At 45.2% G+C, this 16,748-nt stretch overlaps 6 protein-coding genes across 6 annotated transcripts; 3 read left to right on the forward strand and 3 right to left on the reverse strand. All coding sequences in view use genetic code 12, as the record gives it.

Moving 5' to 3' along the window:
* Nucleotides 1-101: 101 nt before the first annotated feature.
* Nucleotides 102-2,782, forward strand: LODBEIA_P44360 (uncharacterized protein; the record flags this gene model as incomplete). Its single annotated transcript, XM_066974657.1, has 2 exons — nucleotides 102-302; nucleotides 611-2,782. 2 exons carry the CDS (start codon nucleotides 102-104, stop codon nucleotides 2,780-2,782), a joined length of 2,373 nt encoding a protein of 790 aa, XP_066831374.1.
* A 314-nt stretch (nucleotides 2,783-3,096) lies between these two features.
* LODBEIA_P44370 (uncharacterized protein) lies at nucleotides 3,097-4,287 on the forward strand (the record flags this gene model as incomplete). Its single annotated transcript, XM_066974658.1, has 1 exon — nucleotides 3,097-4,287. The coding sequence occupies one exon, from the start codon at nucleotides 3,097-3,099 to the stop codon at nucleotides 4,285-4,287; it is 1,191 nt and encodes a 396-aa protein (XP_066831375.1).
* A 178-nt stretch (nucleotides 4,288-4,465) lies between these two features.
* On the reverse strand, nucleotides 4,466-5,527 carry LODBEIA_P44380 (uncharacterized protein; the record flags this gene model as incomplete). Its single annotated transcript, XM_066974659.1, has 1 exon — nucleotides 4,466-5,527. The coding sequence occupies one exon, from the start codon at nucleotides 5,525-5,527 to the stop codon at nucleotides 4,466-4,468; it is 1,062 nt and encodes a 353-aa protein (XP_066831376.1).
* Nucleotides 5,528-5,784: 257 nt separating this feature from the next.
* On the forward strand, nucleotides 5,785-6,342 carry LODBEIA_P44390 (uncharacterized protein; the record flags this gene model as incomplete). The annotated part of the gene is made up of 1 exon (XM_066974660.1): nucleotides 5,785-6,342. One exon carries the CDS (start codon nucleotides 5,785-5,787, stop codon nucleotides 6,340-6,342), a length of 558 nt encoding a protein of 185 aa, XP_066831377.1.
* A 178-nt stretch (nucleotides 6,343-6,520) lies between these two features.
* LODBEIA_P44400 (uncharacterized protein) lies at nucleotides 6,521-11,872 on the reverse strand (the record flags this gene model as incomplete). Its single annotated transcript, XM_066974662.1, has 1 exon — nucleotides 6,521-11,872. The coding sequence occupies one exon, from the start codon at nucleotides 11,870-11,872 to the stop codon at nucleotides 6,521-6,523; it is 5,352 nt and encodes a 1,783-aa protein (XP_066831378.1).
* A 1,392-nt stretch (nucleotides 11,873-13,264) lies between these two features.
* Nucleotides 13,265-14,458, reverse strand: LODBEIA_P44410 (uncharacterized protein; the record flags this gene model as incomplete). The annotated part of the gene is made up of 1 exon (XM_066974663.1): nucleotides 13,265-14,458. The coding sequence occupies one exon, from the start codon at nucleotides 14,456-14,458 to the stop codon at nucleotides 13,265-13,267; it is 1,194 nt and encodes a 397-aa protein (XP_066831379.1).
* Nucleotides 14,459-16,748: the final 2,290 nt, after the last annotated feature.

Consider the following 16,748-nt stretch of genomic DNA (forward strand, 5'->3'; position numbering starts at 1 on the left):
GAACCAGCACATTTTTTTTGATTTTTTTTTTTTTTTGAAATACAACCAGCGAGCTGCTTTTTTCCCCTAGAGGTGAACGTCCAAAAACAATACTAGAGAAAATGAGCTCAGTCTTTATTCCAAAAAATGCCAAAGTCAAGAAAATGTCGCTAGATAAGATAGCCCAATTGGAAGACGAATTGAAGGAAAACCCGCTAGACTACAAGAAATGGATAAAGTTTCTAGATCAAGTAGTGGCAAAAGATAACCAGGAGCAAGTTCGAAACGCATTTGAAAAATACTTGGAAATTTTCAAATTTGATGTATGTCGTCCCGCAACACCACCTACTATTTTTTTGACTGCTGCGAAAAAGCTGCTGTTTGCTGTTTGTTGTCCACTGGTGGCAAACTCTGAGATGTGCATGGGTTCCACGCTGCATACCGCAAAGATCACAGATATATACCTGTTAATTCACGCTAGACCTGATGAAAGTCAGGTGCTCTCCCCTCCGTGGCAAATCCCCCCGCTTCACGCCCCATTTCCAACCCCCCACTCGCGCTTTTTCTCAGTAGTCGTAGTAGTAGTAGTAGTACGAGTCATGTTCAACGTTACTAACTTTTTTGATTATAGGGAGCCCAATGGAATCGGTACATAAAATACGAGTTGACACGAGGAGAGAAAAAGAAAACTGAAGAACTCTTTAAAAGATGTTTTGATGTCACGGATAGCGTTGAACTCTACCGCCTGTATATCGACTATGTGCGAAGTAACTCGGACTTTGTCACTGGAGGTGAAAAGGCACGCTCCATCGTTGTGCTGGCGTTTGAATACGCTATAGGCCGGGTAGGGATCGATATCAACAGCGATGAGTTGTGGCAGGACTATATTGCATTCCTCAGATCTTGGAACCCCACCGCCAACTGGGAACAGATACAAAAGACCGACATGATTCGAAAAGTGTTTAGAAAGTATCTTGTGATACCGACCGAGAGCATCGAGACCAACTGGACCCAGTACACGAAATGGGAGAATGAGATTAGTCCCGCTACTGCGCAAAAATTTGTCTCGGAGAGGTCGGCCGAGTTTATGTTGGCGCGGTCGTGGAACACGGAATGGCAACGGATTACAAACAAAAAGCTAAAGAGGTCCATTTCACCTTATACAATGAACGATGAAAATGTCGAGCAACAGGCTAAATACTGGGCTAATTGGATCGAGTTGGAAAAGAGCAACTCGTTGGAGTTGAAGGACGACAATGCTCTTCAGAACCGTATAAGCTATGCTTACAAGCGAGCTACTTTTGCTCTTCCATTTGTGCCTCAAGTATGGTTTGAATATGTAAAGTATTTGATGAACACCAACGAGGAAAGTAATCTAAATGGTTGCATCGAAATTCTCAAGAATGGCCTCAGCTTAAACCCTAAAAGCTTGCTCCTCTCCTTCCAATTGGCAGAGTTGTACGAGAAGGATAATTCCTTTGCAAAAGCCAAGGTAATTTTCAACAATTTGATAAGTAAGTATCTGGCGGACTTGGACGTGGTGTCGCAAAACTTGGATGCCTTAAACGATAAACTCAAACCAAAAAAGGGAAAAGAAACAGAGGATGACGACGATGATGAAGAGGAGGCGGAGGGCAATGGCAACCACAACGGAAAAAATGATGACGAAAAGAATGGACAAGGCTTGTCGAAACCTGGTGCAGCTAATGGAACCCTGAATGGCAACGGGTTACCAAGTGTCCCTCATTTGCCAAATATTCCCAATGCCAACAATCTTTCCAGTGCCTCGAGTCTCCCCAGCTTGCCAAAAGTACCCAATAATGGAGGCAGTGGAGGCACGATATCCTTGGCCGACTCGAGACAGTTGCAAACGCTCGAAAAGGAAAAGAAACGTCTTGTGGACCTCGTCACTTTGGTGTATTCTAAATTCATGACTGCAAGCAAGAGAGCCGAAGGAATCAAAGAAGCAAGAAATGTTTTCAAGAATGCCAGAAAGTTTGCATCTATCGGCTACCAGATGTATGTCGATAGCGCTTTACTCGAGCATTTTGCTGACAACACCAAAACGGCCATCAAAGTGTTTGACGTTGGTATCAAGTCATTTGCCACTGACGGCGAGTTCCTTTCCAAATTCTTGGACTATTTGATCATGATCAACGATGTCGATAGACTAAGAAGCACGATCCAGAATGCAGACACCACCATAACCAAGCAATTGTCGCTGCTTGAAGAAGAATTGAAAGCTGACGGCTTGGACCCATTGAGAAGGAGAGAAATTGAGAAGAAGCTACGTTTACAACAAAGGCAGTTGAAAGCTCTCTACAAAAAATACATTTCATTTGCCGCGGCGCATCTTTCTCTCGATATAGCTAATAGTTTCACCAAAAAGTGTGAGCAGTTGTTCCCAAAGGATGACCCGGTCGACTTGTTCACAGATAGGTACAAATTGGGTAAGCGCAACTTGATCAAATCCGAGGAACTAAACCAAGACGCATACGATGAAGACGAGCTGTTGGACTCGCGTCCTGCAAAGAGACAAAGAAGGTCCTCCTTGAGTCTCGACGCGGGAGAGTCGACTTCAGCAGTGAACAGTATTCAAGAGTCGAGCCGTATTGAAAAGGAGATGGCTGAACAAGAGAGGGACCTTGCTCCTGACAACTCCATTGCTGTCGTTGGTCCCTCGATAATGACATTGATGACCGTATTGCCAAACGCGTCATACTTTGGTCTTCCCTCGGAAAATATATTCAACAGCGAAAAGCTAGTGACGCTTTTTGCCAACTTGCCCAACATATCACCATGAGACAGCATAAATAAATCAAGGAATATTTATGGTCGGATCCATGGATCAATAGATGTTAATGTTAACAACTTGTATATTTTTTTGCAGCAAGCAGCACAGTGCGCGCGCTACCTCTATTTTGGTATACCAGATTCTTTCTTCTATATTTTGGCTGCAAAATATTTCTTGATCTACCTCCAGTCTACCTGGACTCACAAACCCCATACCCATACCCCCTTTTGCATTGCATCCAAATTGTTGAAAAGTTACATGAGGTAGAGGGAATAGCCTTGACTTATACTCCTCCGACTCCAATAGACACTTAAGATAGCACGATGAAGTATTTCTCCAACGAGGCGGCAATCAACTTTTTCCAAAAGAGCAGCAGGTGGTTAACCGACTCGACTCGACAACCCACAACTCCGAAATTGCGCATCGTATTCGCATTTCGAAATGTCGTCGTGTGGTTGTTTCTCATCAACTTGATAAATTATCGCTTTCTATACATTACTTTATTCTTTGGCGAAGCAGACGTGGTTCAAACGTTAGCCAAGCCGAGAAACAACGAAAACGACGCTGTTACTGCTGCAGGCGAAGTAAGTGGCAAGTTGGAGGATATACTTATAAACATCTACATGAGGAACGAGAGGGTCTATTTGGAAAATATCAACGTGACTACGATAACTGTCAAGCCGTATTTCGAGCTCACGAGCGGCTCAGTGCAATCCAATTTGGAAGAAGGGTTCTTCATTGGTGATTTATTCCAAAACTCCACCGGTGCCAAAGTCCACACCCTGATTCAAGTCGACTTGCCCTGGAGATTCCCCGCGTTCCACGTTGGCGCCAACAAGGCGATATTGAATGGGTTTCTAACTGCCCATTTGGAAAGACTCTACTCCGATAGTATGAACGCGACTCACGTTGTCGCGCAAGTGACTTCATCCTTCCACCATTTGCTCGTGGCTCGATTTGGAATCTTTATCGTTTCATTCATCATCATCGGCCTAAATGCCGCGCTCTTTTCATGTCAGAACCAATTGCTATGGCATTATGTGGTCCTCATATCGCTCTACGCGGTGAACCTCACCAACGTTTCGCTTTTGCTCGTGGTGATTATAACCAGGCTCACAATCAACAGCACCAAGGATTATGTCCTCTCGTTGCTTTTGCTCGAGCTAGTCTCGGCGCTAGCTTTCAACGTTGTCTTTTTCAACTTGCACCAGACAATCATGGAGACGTGTCTCTTGGTGACGCCCTCGGAACTGTCGTCGGTTTATTCGGATAGGGACCGAATGGAGGGCAAGCAGGATGCAGATTATCAGCCCTCGACTAGCGATGGCATCAGCGGCAGAACCGCGACGAAGAATTTGGCAGCGGTGGCGGGCGCGAAGCAGTTTGGCACGTTGCAAGTTGAGACTATCTATGACAAGACGGAGAGACGATGTGCTACTGCCCCGATTAAGAGCTCTACTGATTCGTCGTATTTGAGTGGCAAGTTGACATCCACCTATTTACAGAAAATGTGAATCTGATCAACTTCTTTGACATTGTTGAGGAGGGAAATATCTTTATGTTGAGTACCCCCCCCCCCCCCCCCAATTTTCCACCACATCCCAGACCTTTTACATAATTATCTAAATCGTCCCATGAATGCAATTAAAAAAAAAAAAATTGAAAAATCGATAAATTAAAAAAATGTTGCTCTCAATGCCCATACTGCGAAACTTCGGTGATATCAAAAGTCTCTTCGATGGTCGGCTTGAAGGGCCATTTCTCGTACGCCTCAGCTATGCTCACCACGTCCTCTTTAGTGAGCCACTTGGAGTTTTTCTCCAACAAACTCTCGGGAAGGAAACGCGCCAAGTACTCAGCCCCAGGTGCCAACTTGTGCAATTTATGTTTCAACGGAACCGTATTGAGGAAAATCGGCAGGAGGAGGTGTTCAATATTGGCGATGTCTTCAGTTGTGTATTGGCCACGCACCACTTCCAACACCGTCAATTCGCGGTCCTTGACGCAGGCGTCCTTGGCCAATACCAACGGTTGATCCCTCACCAAGACACGTGGGTCGTAATCCTTACCAGCTTCATTCTCACCCGGTTCTATCGCGATGAGCTTGGACTCAGTGAAGAGCTCGCGCTTTAACGCCGTCCGGTTTCGTCTGCGGAATCCGGGATCGCTCATGAACTTTCTAATCGACGCAGGCGGTCCAAATAGAACCATGCGGATCTTGCCGTACTTCATCAACCAGTTCCGCGCGCCGCAGCAGCTTATCCATTGGGCAATGAGCGATTCGTCTCGGGGCCCGGTCCAGTTCGCCACAATGAGAAGCTCGTCGTGGATCTTGTCCTGCGGCTGCTCGCTGGGCCAAGGGAGGATCTTCTCTTCAAATAAACTCAGATACGTCGACCATCGAAAAGGGTTCCAGTTTAACAATTGGAAATTTTCCGCGTTGTTCGATATTTCGCGGGCCATTTCGAGCTTCTGCGCCAAGTGGGCGTGGAAGTGCGGGTTGTGCTCGATGAGTATATGGTTTCGGGGCTTGAGTTCGTAGTTGAGCATCACTGAAAAGAGTCCTGCTCCCAGGTTGACGTCTATGATGTCAAGCTTGGAACAGTTGTATTTTGTCCGGAGATCAAGTTTGTCGATGATCCGTTGGCATTCTGTGGGGTTGCTTAGATGTTTCTTGCCGTAAAGGGAGGAGATTTTGCTTTCAAATGCGGCCCTGAATGCCGGGTTGAATGACCGAGGCGTTGCAACGCTCATGAGACCTTTCTTTTTTTGGTTTTGTTTGTAGTCAGGTATGGTGGTTAGACCCCGGCTGGTGCAAATTTTGAGACTTTTGCGTTCTTCCCAGAGATGGAGTGGCAGAAAATGGTGAAGAATGCGCATCGAGAAAGTTGTACAAGGAACAGAATCTAGATCTTGCCAGTGTGACCCCCGCCATCCTTGCCAGTCTGCCATTGAAAACGGCGACCAACAGTTCGATCTGGTCCATTCCAGTCCATTCCAGTCTTAAAAAAATGTCAGTCAACGGAGCAGTGTTGAAACCTCATTACCAAAAGCACCTCGGCACCAACAACCTCCCCTTTGACGTAAGCAGCGACGGATTAGAGACCCTCCAATACATGTCACCCACGCCCCGCCAATCTCTAACGATAAAATCAAACAACAGCAATAACACCAGCGGAACCGGTGGTGTTGGTGGTAATGGGTCCCATACCAGGATATCCGCTTCGGACGGATACGTATATTTAACCAGCAAGAGATTCATCTTCATCACCGCCACACAGGGAGATATCGACTCGTTCGTCATTGATTTGACGTTGGCGCCGCTACTACAATTAACGCACAAGTTGCAGGCTCCTTGGTTTGGTTCTAATTATTGGCAGTTTATCCTTTTCAGCGTGCCCGAACCTAGCATTGCGAGCGATGGACTACCTAAGAATGAGTATTTCAAGGGAGACTTGCATTTTCATGATGGTGGGGTGTTTGGCTTTGTGGAGGTCTTGAACCGGGTCTTGAATGATGTCGTGAACAATAAAGATATCGACGAGTCGTTGCCTGCCTACTCCGCTTGAAGAGATGAACATACATATATGTATTTACATATCGATGTTGGTCATAGAGCGTACACCTCTCTATATATATTTATTTATTTATTGGTGAATACAAAATTGTGTGAACTAAATAATACAATACAATAACTAAAAAATGATTCTGTTCTTCTTTTTTTTATATATGTTTTTTGAAAAAAAATCATTCCAAATTCGCAGGTGTGGATTCTTCAGTTCCCGCAGTGGTTGATGCACCTACTAATGGACTGTCCACTGTCTCGCCTTTATCAAGCTTTTCTAATTTGGTCTCTATTGGCTTTTTAATTGCCGTAGATGGTACAATATGGTTGAGTCCAAACATCTCGTCAAAGTCAGCAAAGTTCAATAGTTTCTCCACTTCAATCTCCAGCAAATCGCCCATCAAGTCTCTCATTTTTCTTATGGCAATCTTCTCCAATGCCGCGGCGTCCTGATACACTATTGAACCTTCCTCGTTGTAGATCTTGGCGTTGCTGAACATGAGATGCAAGTCCTCCATAAACTCTCTCATGAGTGTATAAGTGTTGCCGGAGGCTCTCTTTTTTATAATGTCTAATGCAATTGGATGCTTAATAAGCACGTAATAGTCGGGGTAAAATTTCTTGGAAGGTTTCACCAAGAACAAGTCGCTCAAGCGTCTATCGTGCTCGTTTCGGTGATTGATGACTAATCCCAAAATGCTCTCAATGTTGTTTTGTAACCTTGCCCGTTCGTCGGGGGACAAGGGGTCAATAGCGAGCGTGGACCTGATCAACGTTGAGCCGCGACCTCTACCTCTACCTCGGCCTCTACCCCTGCCGCGGCCCCTTCCTCTACCCAGTACTGCAACTGGTTTGGGCGTTTCCACTTTTTGTTTCTTTTGAGCAGGCGTATCGTCAGACTCGTCTGCAGATCTCTTGGCGTCGTTTTCAGTCGAGCTTTCTTCGTCGGCCTCTACTTTGACTCTCGATGGCCGACCTCTACCACTTCCTCTGCCACCGCCACCACTTCCACCAACAACTCCTCCTCCTCTGCCGCCGCCGCCTCTGCCACGTCCTCGTCCATTTCCGACATTTGAGCTTTCGGTCTCACTTTCAGACTCGCTGTCGTCACTCTCATCGCTTTGGCCGTCATCCGAAACCATTCCATCAATTTGCTCGAGCCATTGCTCTTCGGTCAAATTGTCGTCGTATTTGGTAGCCTTTCTTTCTCTTGCACCACGACCATAGTCTTCTGAAGCAACATCGACTTTCTTGAGAACTTCTTCGGGGTCTTTCTTGTAAACTCCTGGCAATTCTTGCTCAGAGAACAATCTAGACGGATAAATGGCATTCTTGGTGGTCAAGTACCTCTCCTCGTCGAGGCGCTTAAACACCTCCAACTCATTCTCATTCCTGGCAATGATTTGGTTCAACTCGTCATCGTCCAAATCTTCATCCACGGGCTCAACACCTCTCTGTCTACGCTCGTCTTCTTTTTCAATCAATGCCCGCAACATGGCTTCTTGTTCCTCGGCAGTAGACTTGTTATCAAACTTACCTGCCTGAATGACTTTTCCATCAATCTCCAACTTCACTTGAGCTCTGCCCAAAATCATCTCCTCTACCGAATCCTCCGTGATCAATCGAAGGATTCTCACCTCGTTTTTCTGACCAATACGATGTGCTCTGTCCTGTGCCTGTAAGTCCTGATGCGGGTTCCAATCGGTATCAAAAATGATGACAGTATCAGCAGTTTGCAAGTTCAAACCCAACCCACCAGCTCTTGTCGACAAAAGGAAACAAAAGTAGTCCGACTCGGCGGCGTTGAAAAGCTTCAACAAGTCCGTTCTGTCGTCGGCTTTGGTGCCGCCATCCAATCTCATGTACTTCAAGTTCCGGAATCTCAAGAAATCCTCCATGATGTCCATAACCTGGGTCATTTGGAAAAAAATCAAAACTTTATGGCCTGTTTCCTTGAACTTGGGCAACACTTTATCCAACAATTCAAACTTGCCCGCAACCCTCCAAATTATATCGCCATTCTCCGAAGTAGGATTGATAAAGTTTTCGACATCTTCATAGACAAACGGGTGATTACAAATTTTCTTCAACTGCATGATTTGATTGTTGGCATTCTTTATCGGCACAACCGTATCTGGATCGTTTGGATCACCGGCATACAACGCATTGTACCTCAACATTTGTTGGTACAATTTGTGCTGCACTGCTGACATCTTACACTTTACCACTTTTTCAACCTTGCTTGGCAAATCCTTTTCGACATCTTTTTTCAATCTCCGCAACAAAAACGGTCTAAGCACCTTGTGCAATCTTCTAATAACCAACAAGGTTTCCTCTTCAGTCAATTCAATCTTGTCCTGGCCACCGGTGTTGGCAAAAGGTTTGTTGAACCATTCTTCAAAAGACTTGACCGAATTGAAAATCTTGGGCAAAACAAAATTCAAAAGTGCCCACAATTCGGGTAAATTGTTTTGCAATGGAGTCCCTGTCAAGATCAAACGGTAGTCGGTGTAATAGTTTTGGGTCAATGTCTCTGATAATTTGGAGTTTGCATTCTTCATACGGTGACCCTCGTCTATAATCATATGCACCCACTTGATTCTGCCCAACAAAGCCTTGTCCTTGATGATGTACTCAAAAGTGGTTAAAAGAATCTGGAAATTGCCCATTCTAATCTCATGTTGCAATAACTTTCTTTGGTTTGGAGTACCCTTGTAAGTAATCTTTTTAACAGCAGGCGCCCATTTTTCAAACTCCAAATTCCAGTTGGTAACAGTGGAAAGCGGAACAATGACCAAGTATGGGCCCGAGATTTTCTTGACCTCGATCAAATAAGTCAACAACGAAATTGTTTGGATTGTCTTGCCTAGACCCATCTCATCTGCCAAGATTCCGTTCAAGTGGTTATTAAACAACGACACCATCCATTGCAAACCTTTCAATTGATACTCCTTAAGGGTACCACCAACCAAGATTGATGGCTGTTTCGTCACTTCTTCTTTGATTCTGTGGGCTACATTGTAGTAATCGATTTTTTCTCGTTTTTCGGCCTCGTCCATCTCGGTATCTCCTCCCATTGCTTCTTCCTCTTCTACCTGTTGCTGTTGTTCAATATCACCTTCTTGTTCTTCTTGAGTACGACCTGCATCTACAAAATTGTGTTTGGATTCCTTTTGTTGCGATTGCACTGCTTGCGATAAGCAGTCCAAGAATTGATCGGTTTGCTTCAACAAGTGTGTGATTCTGGAATCCTTGGTTTGATCCAAAAGCTTCAAATACCCTTCTTCGTCATTCAGCCTCAAAGCTTGCAAACGCTGCTTAGCCATCTTGTCGAATTTCTTTTGCTCTTCTTTCGCAGTCTGATTGTGAAAGTTGTTGACTTTGTTGATGAATCTGAGCACCTTGTCTGCCTTTTTGGACTCCTTCATGCCGGTGTCGACACTGAATTTCAAGATCCTTTTGACAATTGTGGAGTGCTTCTTGTTCTTTTCCTTGACAAATGACTCCAATTGGTTCTGATACAAGTCAATTGTAATGGCAACACTGTCCATTGAAAGTGCGTTGAATCTCGCTAGGAAATTTGGATGGGAATTGGGTAAGAGGGACTTGTTGAACCATGTTTGAACAAGCACTTTGCCTCGAGCTTCTTTTTGCAAAGGAAGTATTTCCAACATGTTGAGTCTCGTCTCCAATCTAGAACGCTCGTCAGCGTGGTTGTTGTTGTAGTTCTCATTTTCGACGTTCTCGTCATTGTCGTTGTCGTCCTCATTTTCAGAAAGTTGCAATAGCTTTCTTTTAATGTACTCCTTCTCTTGCTCCATCCTTAAAATAACGAGAACCTCATAGTTGGCTGATAATTCTTCCATGCTCATTGCCTCGGGCATCAACGAGGGTATTTGGAATCTGCTTTGTGGAGTGTAAAGTGTGCTCAAGGGCACATCCTTTGTGTGCTCTCCGACAATGTTGTATATTTCAAAAGTGTCCACCTCGATGTTTGGTTTTGTTACCGGGATCACCATTTTGTTCTTTACTGAGCTCTCGGATATCACCTTGCTGAGCAACTCGGGGGGACTAGGATCGGCTAGTATGATCTGGTTCTCCGGCTGAGGTGGAGGAGGAGGCGGTGGCGGTGGTGGTTGTGGTGGTTGAACTGGTTGAACTGGTTGAACTGGATGACCTGGATGACCTGGATGACCTGGATGAGGATGCGATTGTGAAGGAGGTGCAGCAGCAGCAGCAGGATGAGGATGAGGAGGAGGGTGGTTAGGATGAGTACCTGACGGCATATTTGGTGAAGCTTGCAGATTAGCAAGTCCTTGATGTGGGAGAGGAGGGTATGGGTACTGTTGCGACTGTTGTTGATTCTGCTGCGATGGTTGTGGAGGAAAAGAATGCTGTTGTGGCGGCGGCTGTTGTTGCTGTTGTTGCATGAATTGTTGGTTTTGCTCTTGGTTCATTCTATTCTGTTGCTCAAAGTCGCGTCTCTGCTTTTCCATAGCCAGGCGCTGTTCTTCTTCTCTAATCTGCTTCTTTGTCAATTTCTTTGGCTGGTCCTTGTTCTTTGGTTTAGGTCCTCTTTTACCCTTCTTCTTTTCAGAAAGAGCTAGATTATGTGGGCCTTTAGTGCCGTTAAATGCCGCGCCATTTGGCTGTCCCATCTGAGAGTTTGGAGGAAAGAAATTTGGCGACATCTGGCCATTGTTTGGTCCACTTCCTTGTATAGCTGGCAAATATTGATCATTAGGGTGAGCTGATGACGGGTTGGTAATGAAATCCACTAGATTTTGTGGAAGCGGTCCTTGGTTGGGCGTTTTCACCAACAATTTGAGTGCCTGTAGTTGAGATTTGAGAAGTTGAAACTGCTGATTTGTGAATGCAGACTCTGGCCCACTAGGAGCAAGTGGAGGTTGGCTCATTGACCAGCCGTTGTTGACGCCATTGTTTTGGACGGGAAAATTGGGGTTTCCATTCTGCGGCACCCCTTGGCTTAACATGGGGTTGGACTGGAATCTAGCATTGACATTGACATTGACAGAGGCTCCTGGGATGAAGTTGGCATTTTGAGACATGGGCGTACCGTTGCTAGAGGCATTCCCACTACCGCTACCGCCCACGGCTGGGGAGTCGAGAGCGTTGGAAAACTGAGATGCATTCGATACCGAGTTTATCTGCAGCTGGTTCTGTGGTGTCGGCTGGCTTTGTAAATGAGGAGTGGTCAGCTGTGCTCTTCTTTGTTGTTGTTGAAGTAGTTGTTGCGGAGATGGCTGATGCTGTTGTTGTGGAGTCAGCCGATGCGTGACTGGGGCCTGATGCAGTAGTTGAGAAGTTGCGGAATGCTCCGCCAGAGGAGGCCGCTGCTGTTGCTGTTGAAACCCTTGTTGTTGCTGCTGCTGCGATTGAACAGGGCGTTGGTCATTTTGTTGGCTGCCGGGCTGTTGTTGCTGCTGCTGCTGCTGCGGTGTCTGGCGTTGTTGATTTAGTTGGTTTAGTTGCTGCTGCTGCTGTTGTTGTTGTTGCAACTGTTGCAGGTGCATTTTGAGGGTATTTATGGTCTTGTTTAGCTGAGTAAACTCGGGGACATTGACCACCTGTTCGCCATATTGGTCTCGTAGTTGCCGCCAACGATGAACTATCTTTTGTATTTCCTCCTTCGTGGGCATACGATTCATCGTAAAGGACTAGGTGGTAATCTGTTAAAACGGACGGGAATGTGTAGCTGTATATCGTTGGCTTGGTTGCTGGTATGTAGAGAGGTGAGAAACGTTTGTATTAGCGGTAGTAACTACAAATTTTTGCTGCTGTCTATCTTGATGTCGTTGATGTAGTTGACGCCGATGTTGGTGGTGGTGGTGGTTGTGGTAGAAAAAAAAAAAATTTGTTAAGCGTTTGAGGGAGTCGAAAGTGTTGAAGAACTGCCTCAACTAAACAAGGTGTGTCGATATATTCACCCAAACTCGAAATAAACAAGCAGTCAAGACTTCAAAAATCAATCAATCAAACAAACAAAGAATCTGCCTCTCTTTTTTCCGGCTAGATTGATTCGAGTAATATCTCACTACAGAAGATTGCAAAATAAACACTGGAACACCCTAAACACGCTTGCATTAATTATGTGGGAAATAGTCGTACTTTCCTCCCCCCGAGGCAACACCCACAGACAGACAGCGGTACCAGCACCAGCACGAGCAAGGAGGGGGGGAGCAAAAGGCCACCCGCTCGCGGTGACCCCGCCGAGAAGGAGGGAAAAAGGAAAAGAAGCAAGCGCAAAACAATTGTGCCCATGGACACTACCAGGGACATTTATAGGGACACGCGTTATGTGGATAGATATTTGGCAACACTTTTGGGGTGTAGCCTTTTTGATCAAAACTGCCAAACGGTCAAAACGGCAACTTCTACTCGATGAAGCAGTCTGACTCCATAGTCGTCCTACGAGATGTATATAGATGTAAATGTCTGTTTGTTTTTTTTTGAAACTGGGCTTTATTGAGACAAGAAGGGCGGTGTGAATAAATGCACCAATTACGCGACACCTATACACGGCTATTTGCAAAACACCCAGCATTGGTCAACTAGGATGGAAGGCATCCGCCACCGCCACCATCGCCACATCCTGCTTTCATAAAACCCTTGCTTGGTTTGCCCGTTTCTGTCTACCAGTAAGTTCAGAAGAAAAAAAAAAAAAAAACCAGGAAAAAAAAAACCGTTTCCAGTCACTGTTGCCCGAAACCGCAGTAGGGCTTAAAAAGCATCTATCTACCTGTGTTTTTGTTGTCAACCAAGTGGCACTAGAAAGGTGCAGCTTTCGCGAGGATGCGTGAATAGTGGATGCGTGAATAGTGGATGCGTGAATAGAGAAACACCTTTTGTGAGCTCTTTTGTGAGCTGCGGGCGCTGGCGCCGCCTGTGTTGATTCAATTCATGGCTCACGGTTTCCACAATTGCCCCTCTCCTCTTGGAGCATAGTTGATGGCCTTGAACTTTTCCTTTTTCGTCGTCCCAGACTCGGTTGTTTCTTCGTGGACCACCCCTTCGATTGGGATTCTGGGAGGCTTTTTGCTTTTGTTCATCCTGTTGCGGGCTCGAGCAGACCTATTGGTGCTATTGTTGTTCTTGTTTCTATAGCCAACTCTAGGTGGTGCCTGTTTAACACTGTAATACGAGTACAGGGTCGTGTCAATTCTGTTTTGCAAGATATCGCTTCTTGGATCAAAGCTGTTTTCATCCGAAGAAAAAGGGTTATAGACTCTGAACGAGTTGACGTCATAGTTTTGGAAAATGAGAAGCTCCGCTTCATTGACATTGACACAGTCGATTCCGTATGCTTTTGCCCAGATCTTGGTTATGGGGTCCTCGGTGACCAACTTCCACTCCTCGATACTGTTCTTTGGTGGCGGCTGATACTTTTCAACAAATCTCTTGTAAATGCAGGTCCTGATCAAGTATCTTAACCGGGCGGGCATCTCGGCATTCGAGTCAAAGTCTGCTGCCGAGTCCTGGTATACATCCTGCGAGCTTTCATTGCAATAATTATGGTTGTGGCCTTGCTGGCTACTGCCGAGGTTGCTTGGATCGCCCACCTGTCTCACTTGGTTCGAGTCAAAACTGGTCTTGTAATTCGGAAAGTCCTTAATCTTTGGTGTAAAAACCTTAAACCTGGTGCAGCTGTTCCACGAAGGGGTAGCATCCTGTGGAGATTCAAGATTCAAATTGTACTGGATTCTGTCGCAATCTGGGGCCTGGGGCTGGCCAGGGGCAAAATTCTCCAAGTAATTATCGATAAATTTGATAGCTTCTCGTGCATTGGTGGCACTGATCGAGGTGCCTCTTTTGACAAAGTCAAATTCGTGCAAGGTATACGAAGGGATGTAAATGTTGAGCTTGATCTTGTCTGACGAGGCGTTCCAGTTTTGCTCGATATATTCGTCGTTAAACCATCTCTTGACATTGCCTATCCCTCGAACAAATGCAGTTTGGTCCAAGATCAAGCGCACTTGGCGCATGGAAAGCTCATCGGATAATTGATGCGGCTCACGAAGCGAGCTCTGCTCTCTCATAGGACCAACAAGCTCGTCCTCGAAGAACTCTTCTGTATCTCCGAAGTCATATCCATCGGACATTTCTTTTGCGGTTGGGCACAAACCCTGACAAGCTACGTTTTCTCTCCAAGCTGAATTTTCCCTTTTGTCAGGATCAACAAAAAAAAAATTCACCTCTCAAGGGTTTTGGAGGAAGGTGTCGTCGCGCGCGGGCGCACCTACGCACCTACGCAAATACACTTTACACTTACACTTACACTAACAATCACACCTAGGCTCATCCACGATGGAAATACAACAAGCTGAGGAATGAACACGGCCCAGGGACTTTGAAGAAACAAGAGATTTTCAAAAGGTTCGATAATCTATACAAGATGAGTGTTTTTCATGGAGTGAAAATTCCAAGTTTAAGTCAAGTCAGATCAAATCAAATCAAATCCCAATCGGCTCATATTCTCTCATCACTCCATCGCGGCACTTTCTTCATAAAGACCGGATGTTCTCTTTGCCGCTTGTAGTAGTAAGAGCATCTTGATTTGCAAGTTTTGTTAGTATCATCGCAACAAAAAGTGTCCTCGAATGGAAATTTTCTTTTTTGGAAAGGGCAAATTCTTTCAGATAGTTTAGTCAGGGTATAAGCATGTAACTTTCACAACAATGGAAAGCTTTCTAATATTAGAGATGCCAGAAAAAACATACTTTATAAAAAAAACGAAATTCATCCTGATAATACCCTTTTCCTTTGGTTTTCTTTTCTTTTCCAAAACTTTGAGAAACTCCCATTCATGATGATAAGATCCATACCTTTTAGAACACTTCTTTTATCTATATCTGTGTGTGATTCAGAAGAAGAGGAAGAAGAAGAGTAGGTACAGTGTTGTTCGATGGCTACTAAATTTTTTTGTTCTCTTTGCTCCTTCTCTCTTTTGGTGGAAAGGAGACAACGTCACGTGCACGACTAAGGTTGCAGCCGTGCACGTGACGTTGTTTGGCCCAAAGGTCCCCACTCCTTCAAACACAGACACTTTTCAAACCATCCTTTCCCCGAACTATGTCAATCCGGTAGTATCGAAAAGTACTGCCGACCTTTGCTTTTTTGTCCCTGACATCTAATTGCTCAAAATAAAAAATGAGCAATGTTTTCTTCAATTCATTGACAGTGTTGTAGAAGTCAAGGCAACTGCTTGCTGCAAATCATGCTCGAGCCAGCTCCATGTTTTGCTTCCGTTACATGAGACCCCACCTTTAGTTCTCGGGAAATGGATGCCGCGAATTGGCAGCTCGGCAAGGCGTGGATGGTTAACTTTAAACCGTTTGAACAAGAAAAAGACAAATGGTTACACCCAATTAGTACAGAAGTTCTCGTAAATTTTGTAAGGATGCAAAAAACAAAGAGAGAGAGAGAGAAATGAAGCTGGTGGTTCTGGTTTTTTTCCCATTGTTCGAATCAGTTTCTGGTGGGAATCACGAGAGGTTGAGCTTCTTCTATTGTGTCCATTGCTGCTGTTCCAAGAAGAGGAAGCGCATTGGGCACTGGGTGCAAATTGCAACAACGCACATACAATTGGGGAGATCTCTCCAAAGCGAGACGGAAAAAAAAATTGTGCTGCATTTGCCAAATTCGGACCATTTATCAACACCCAGAGATGATGATTACAGGTAAGAATGGGCCAAAAGGTAGTCAACAATTCACGATGCAAGCCTTAAATCTCAACATTGGGCTCCCCTCCCTACTTTCGTTTAACTATCGAGGAAAGTTCTTTTCAAATTTTATTTTTGCTTGTGTGTCAGAGAAGATCAAGGAGATTCACATCATTTAGTTCTATCCAGGAATCCCCTTGACTTGGCCAACCTTACTTGCATTATTCACCATCCCACCTTCACTTCCACATTCCCAGCTGTCACTCCAGGGCTTGGTCATAGTGACATGATGCCGTCTCCTCCGACGTCACCCAATGCAAAACTGCTGAACTCACAGCAACGCCAAGGCCGTGTGGCAGCTCATCAAGACAACAACAACTACAAGGGAAGGTCACGATCTCATTCTCCAGTTAAAACTTCAAATCGCCAGAGTTTTCCTGAATCGACTGGCTCTATTGATGATGAGGACGAAATAAGGTCAGTCATCTCCACTCCAAGCATTAGTCCGTCCCAGCTAAAGCAAATCTCAAGGAGCCCGCTAGCTCTACGAATGCATGTTGTGTCGTCGAGCCCGAGTCCGAGTGGGAAGAGATACAACATACCAGTTCCCTTGACCCTAAAACTACCACCGAGGCTAAGCCCTTCTAAACCAACCACTAACACAACCGCAACCATTGCAACCACAAACACTGTGTATACTGCATCAACTTCAACGACTTCCAACAACAAC

The sequence above is a fragment of the Lodderomyces beijingensis genome, assembly GCF_963989305.1.
Source record: "Lodderomyces beijingensis strain CBS 14171 genome assembly, chromosome: 5".
In the NCBI taxonomy this organism is placed as follows: domain Eukaryota; kingdom Fungi; phylum Ascomycota; class Pichiomycetes; order Serinales; family Debaryomycetaceae; genus Lodderomyces; species Lodderomyces beijingensis.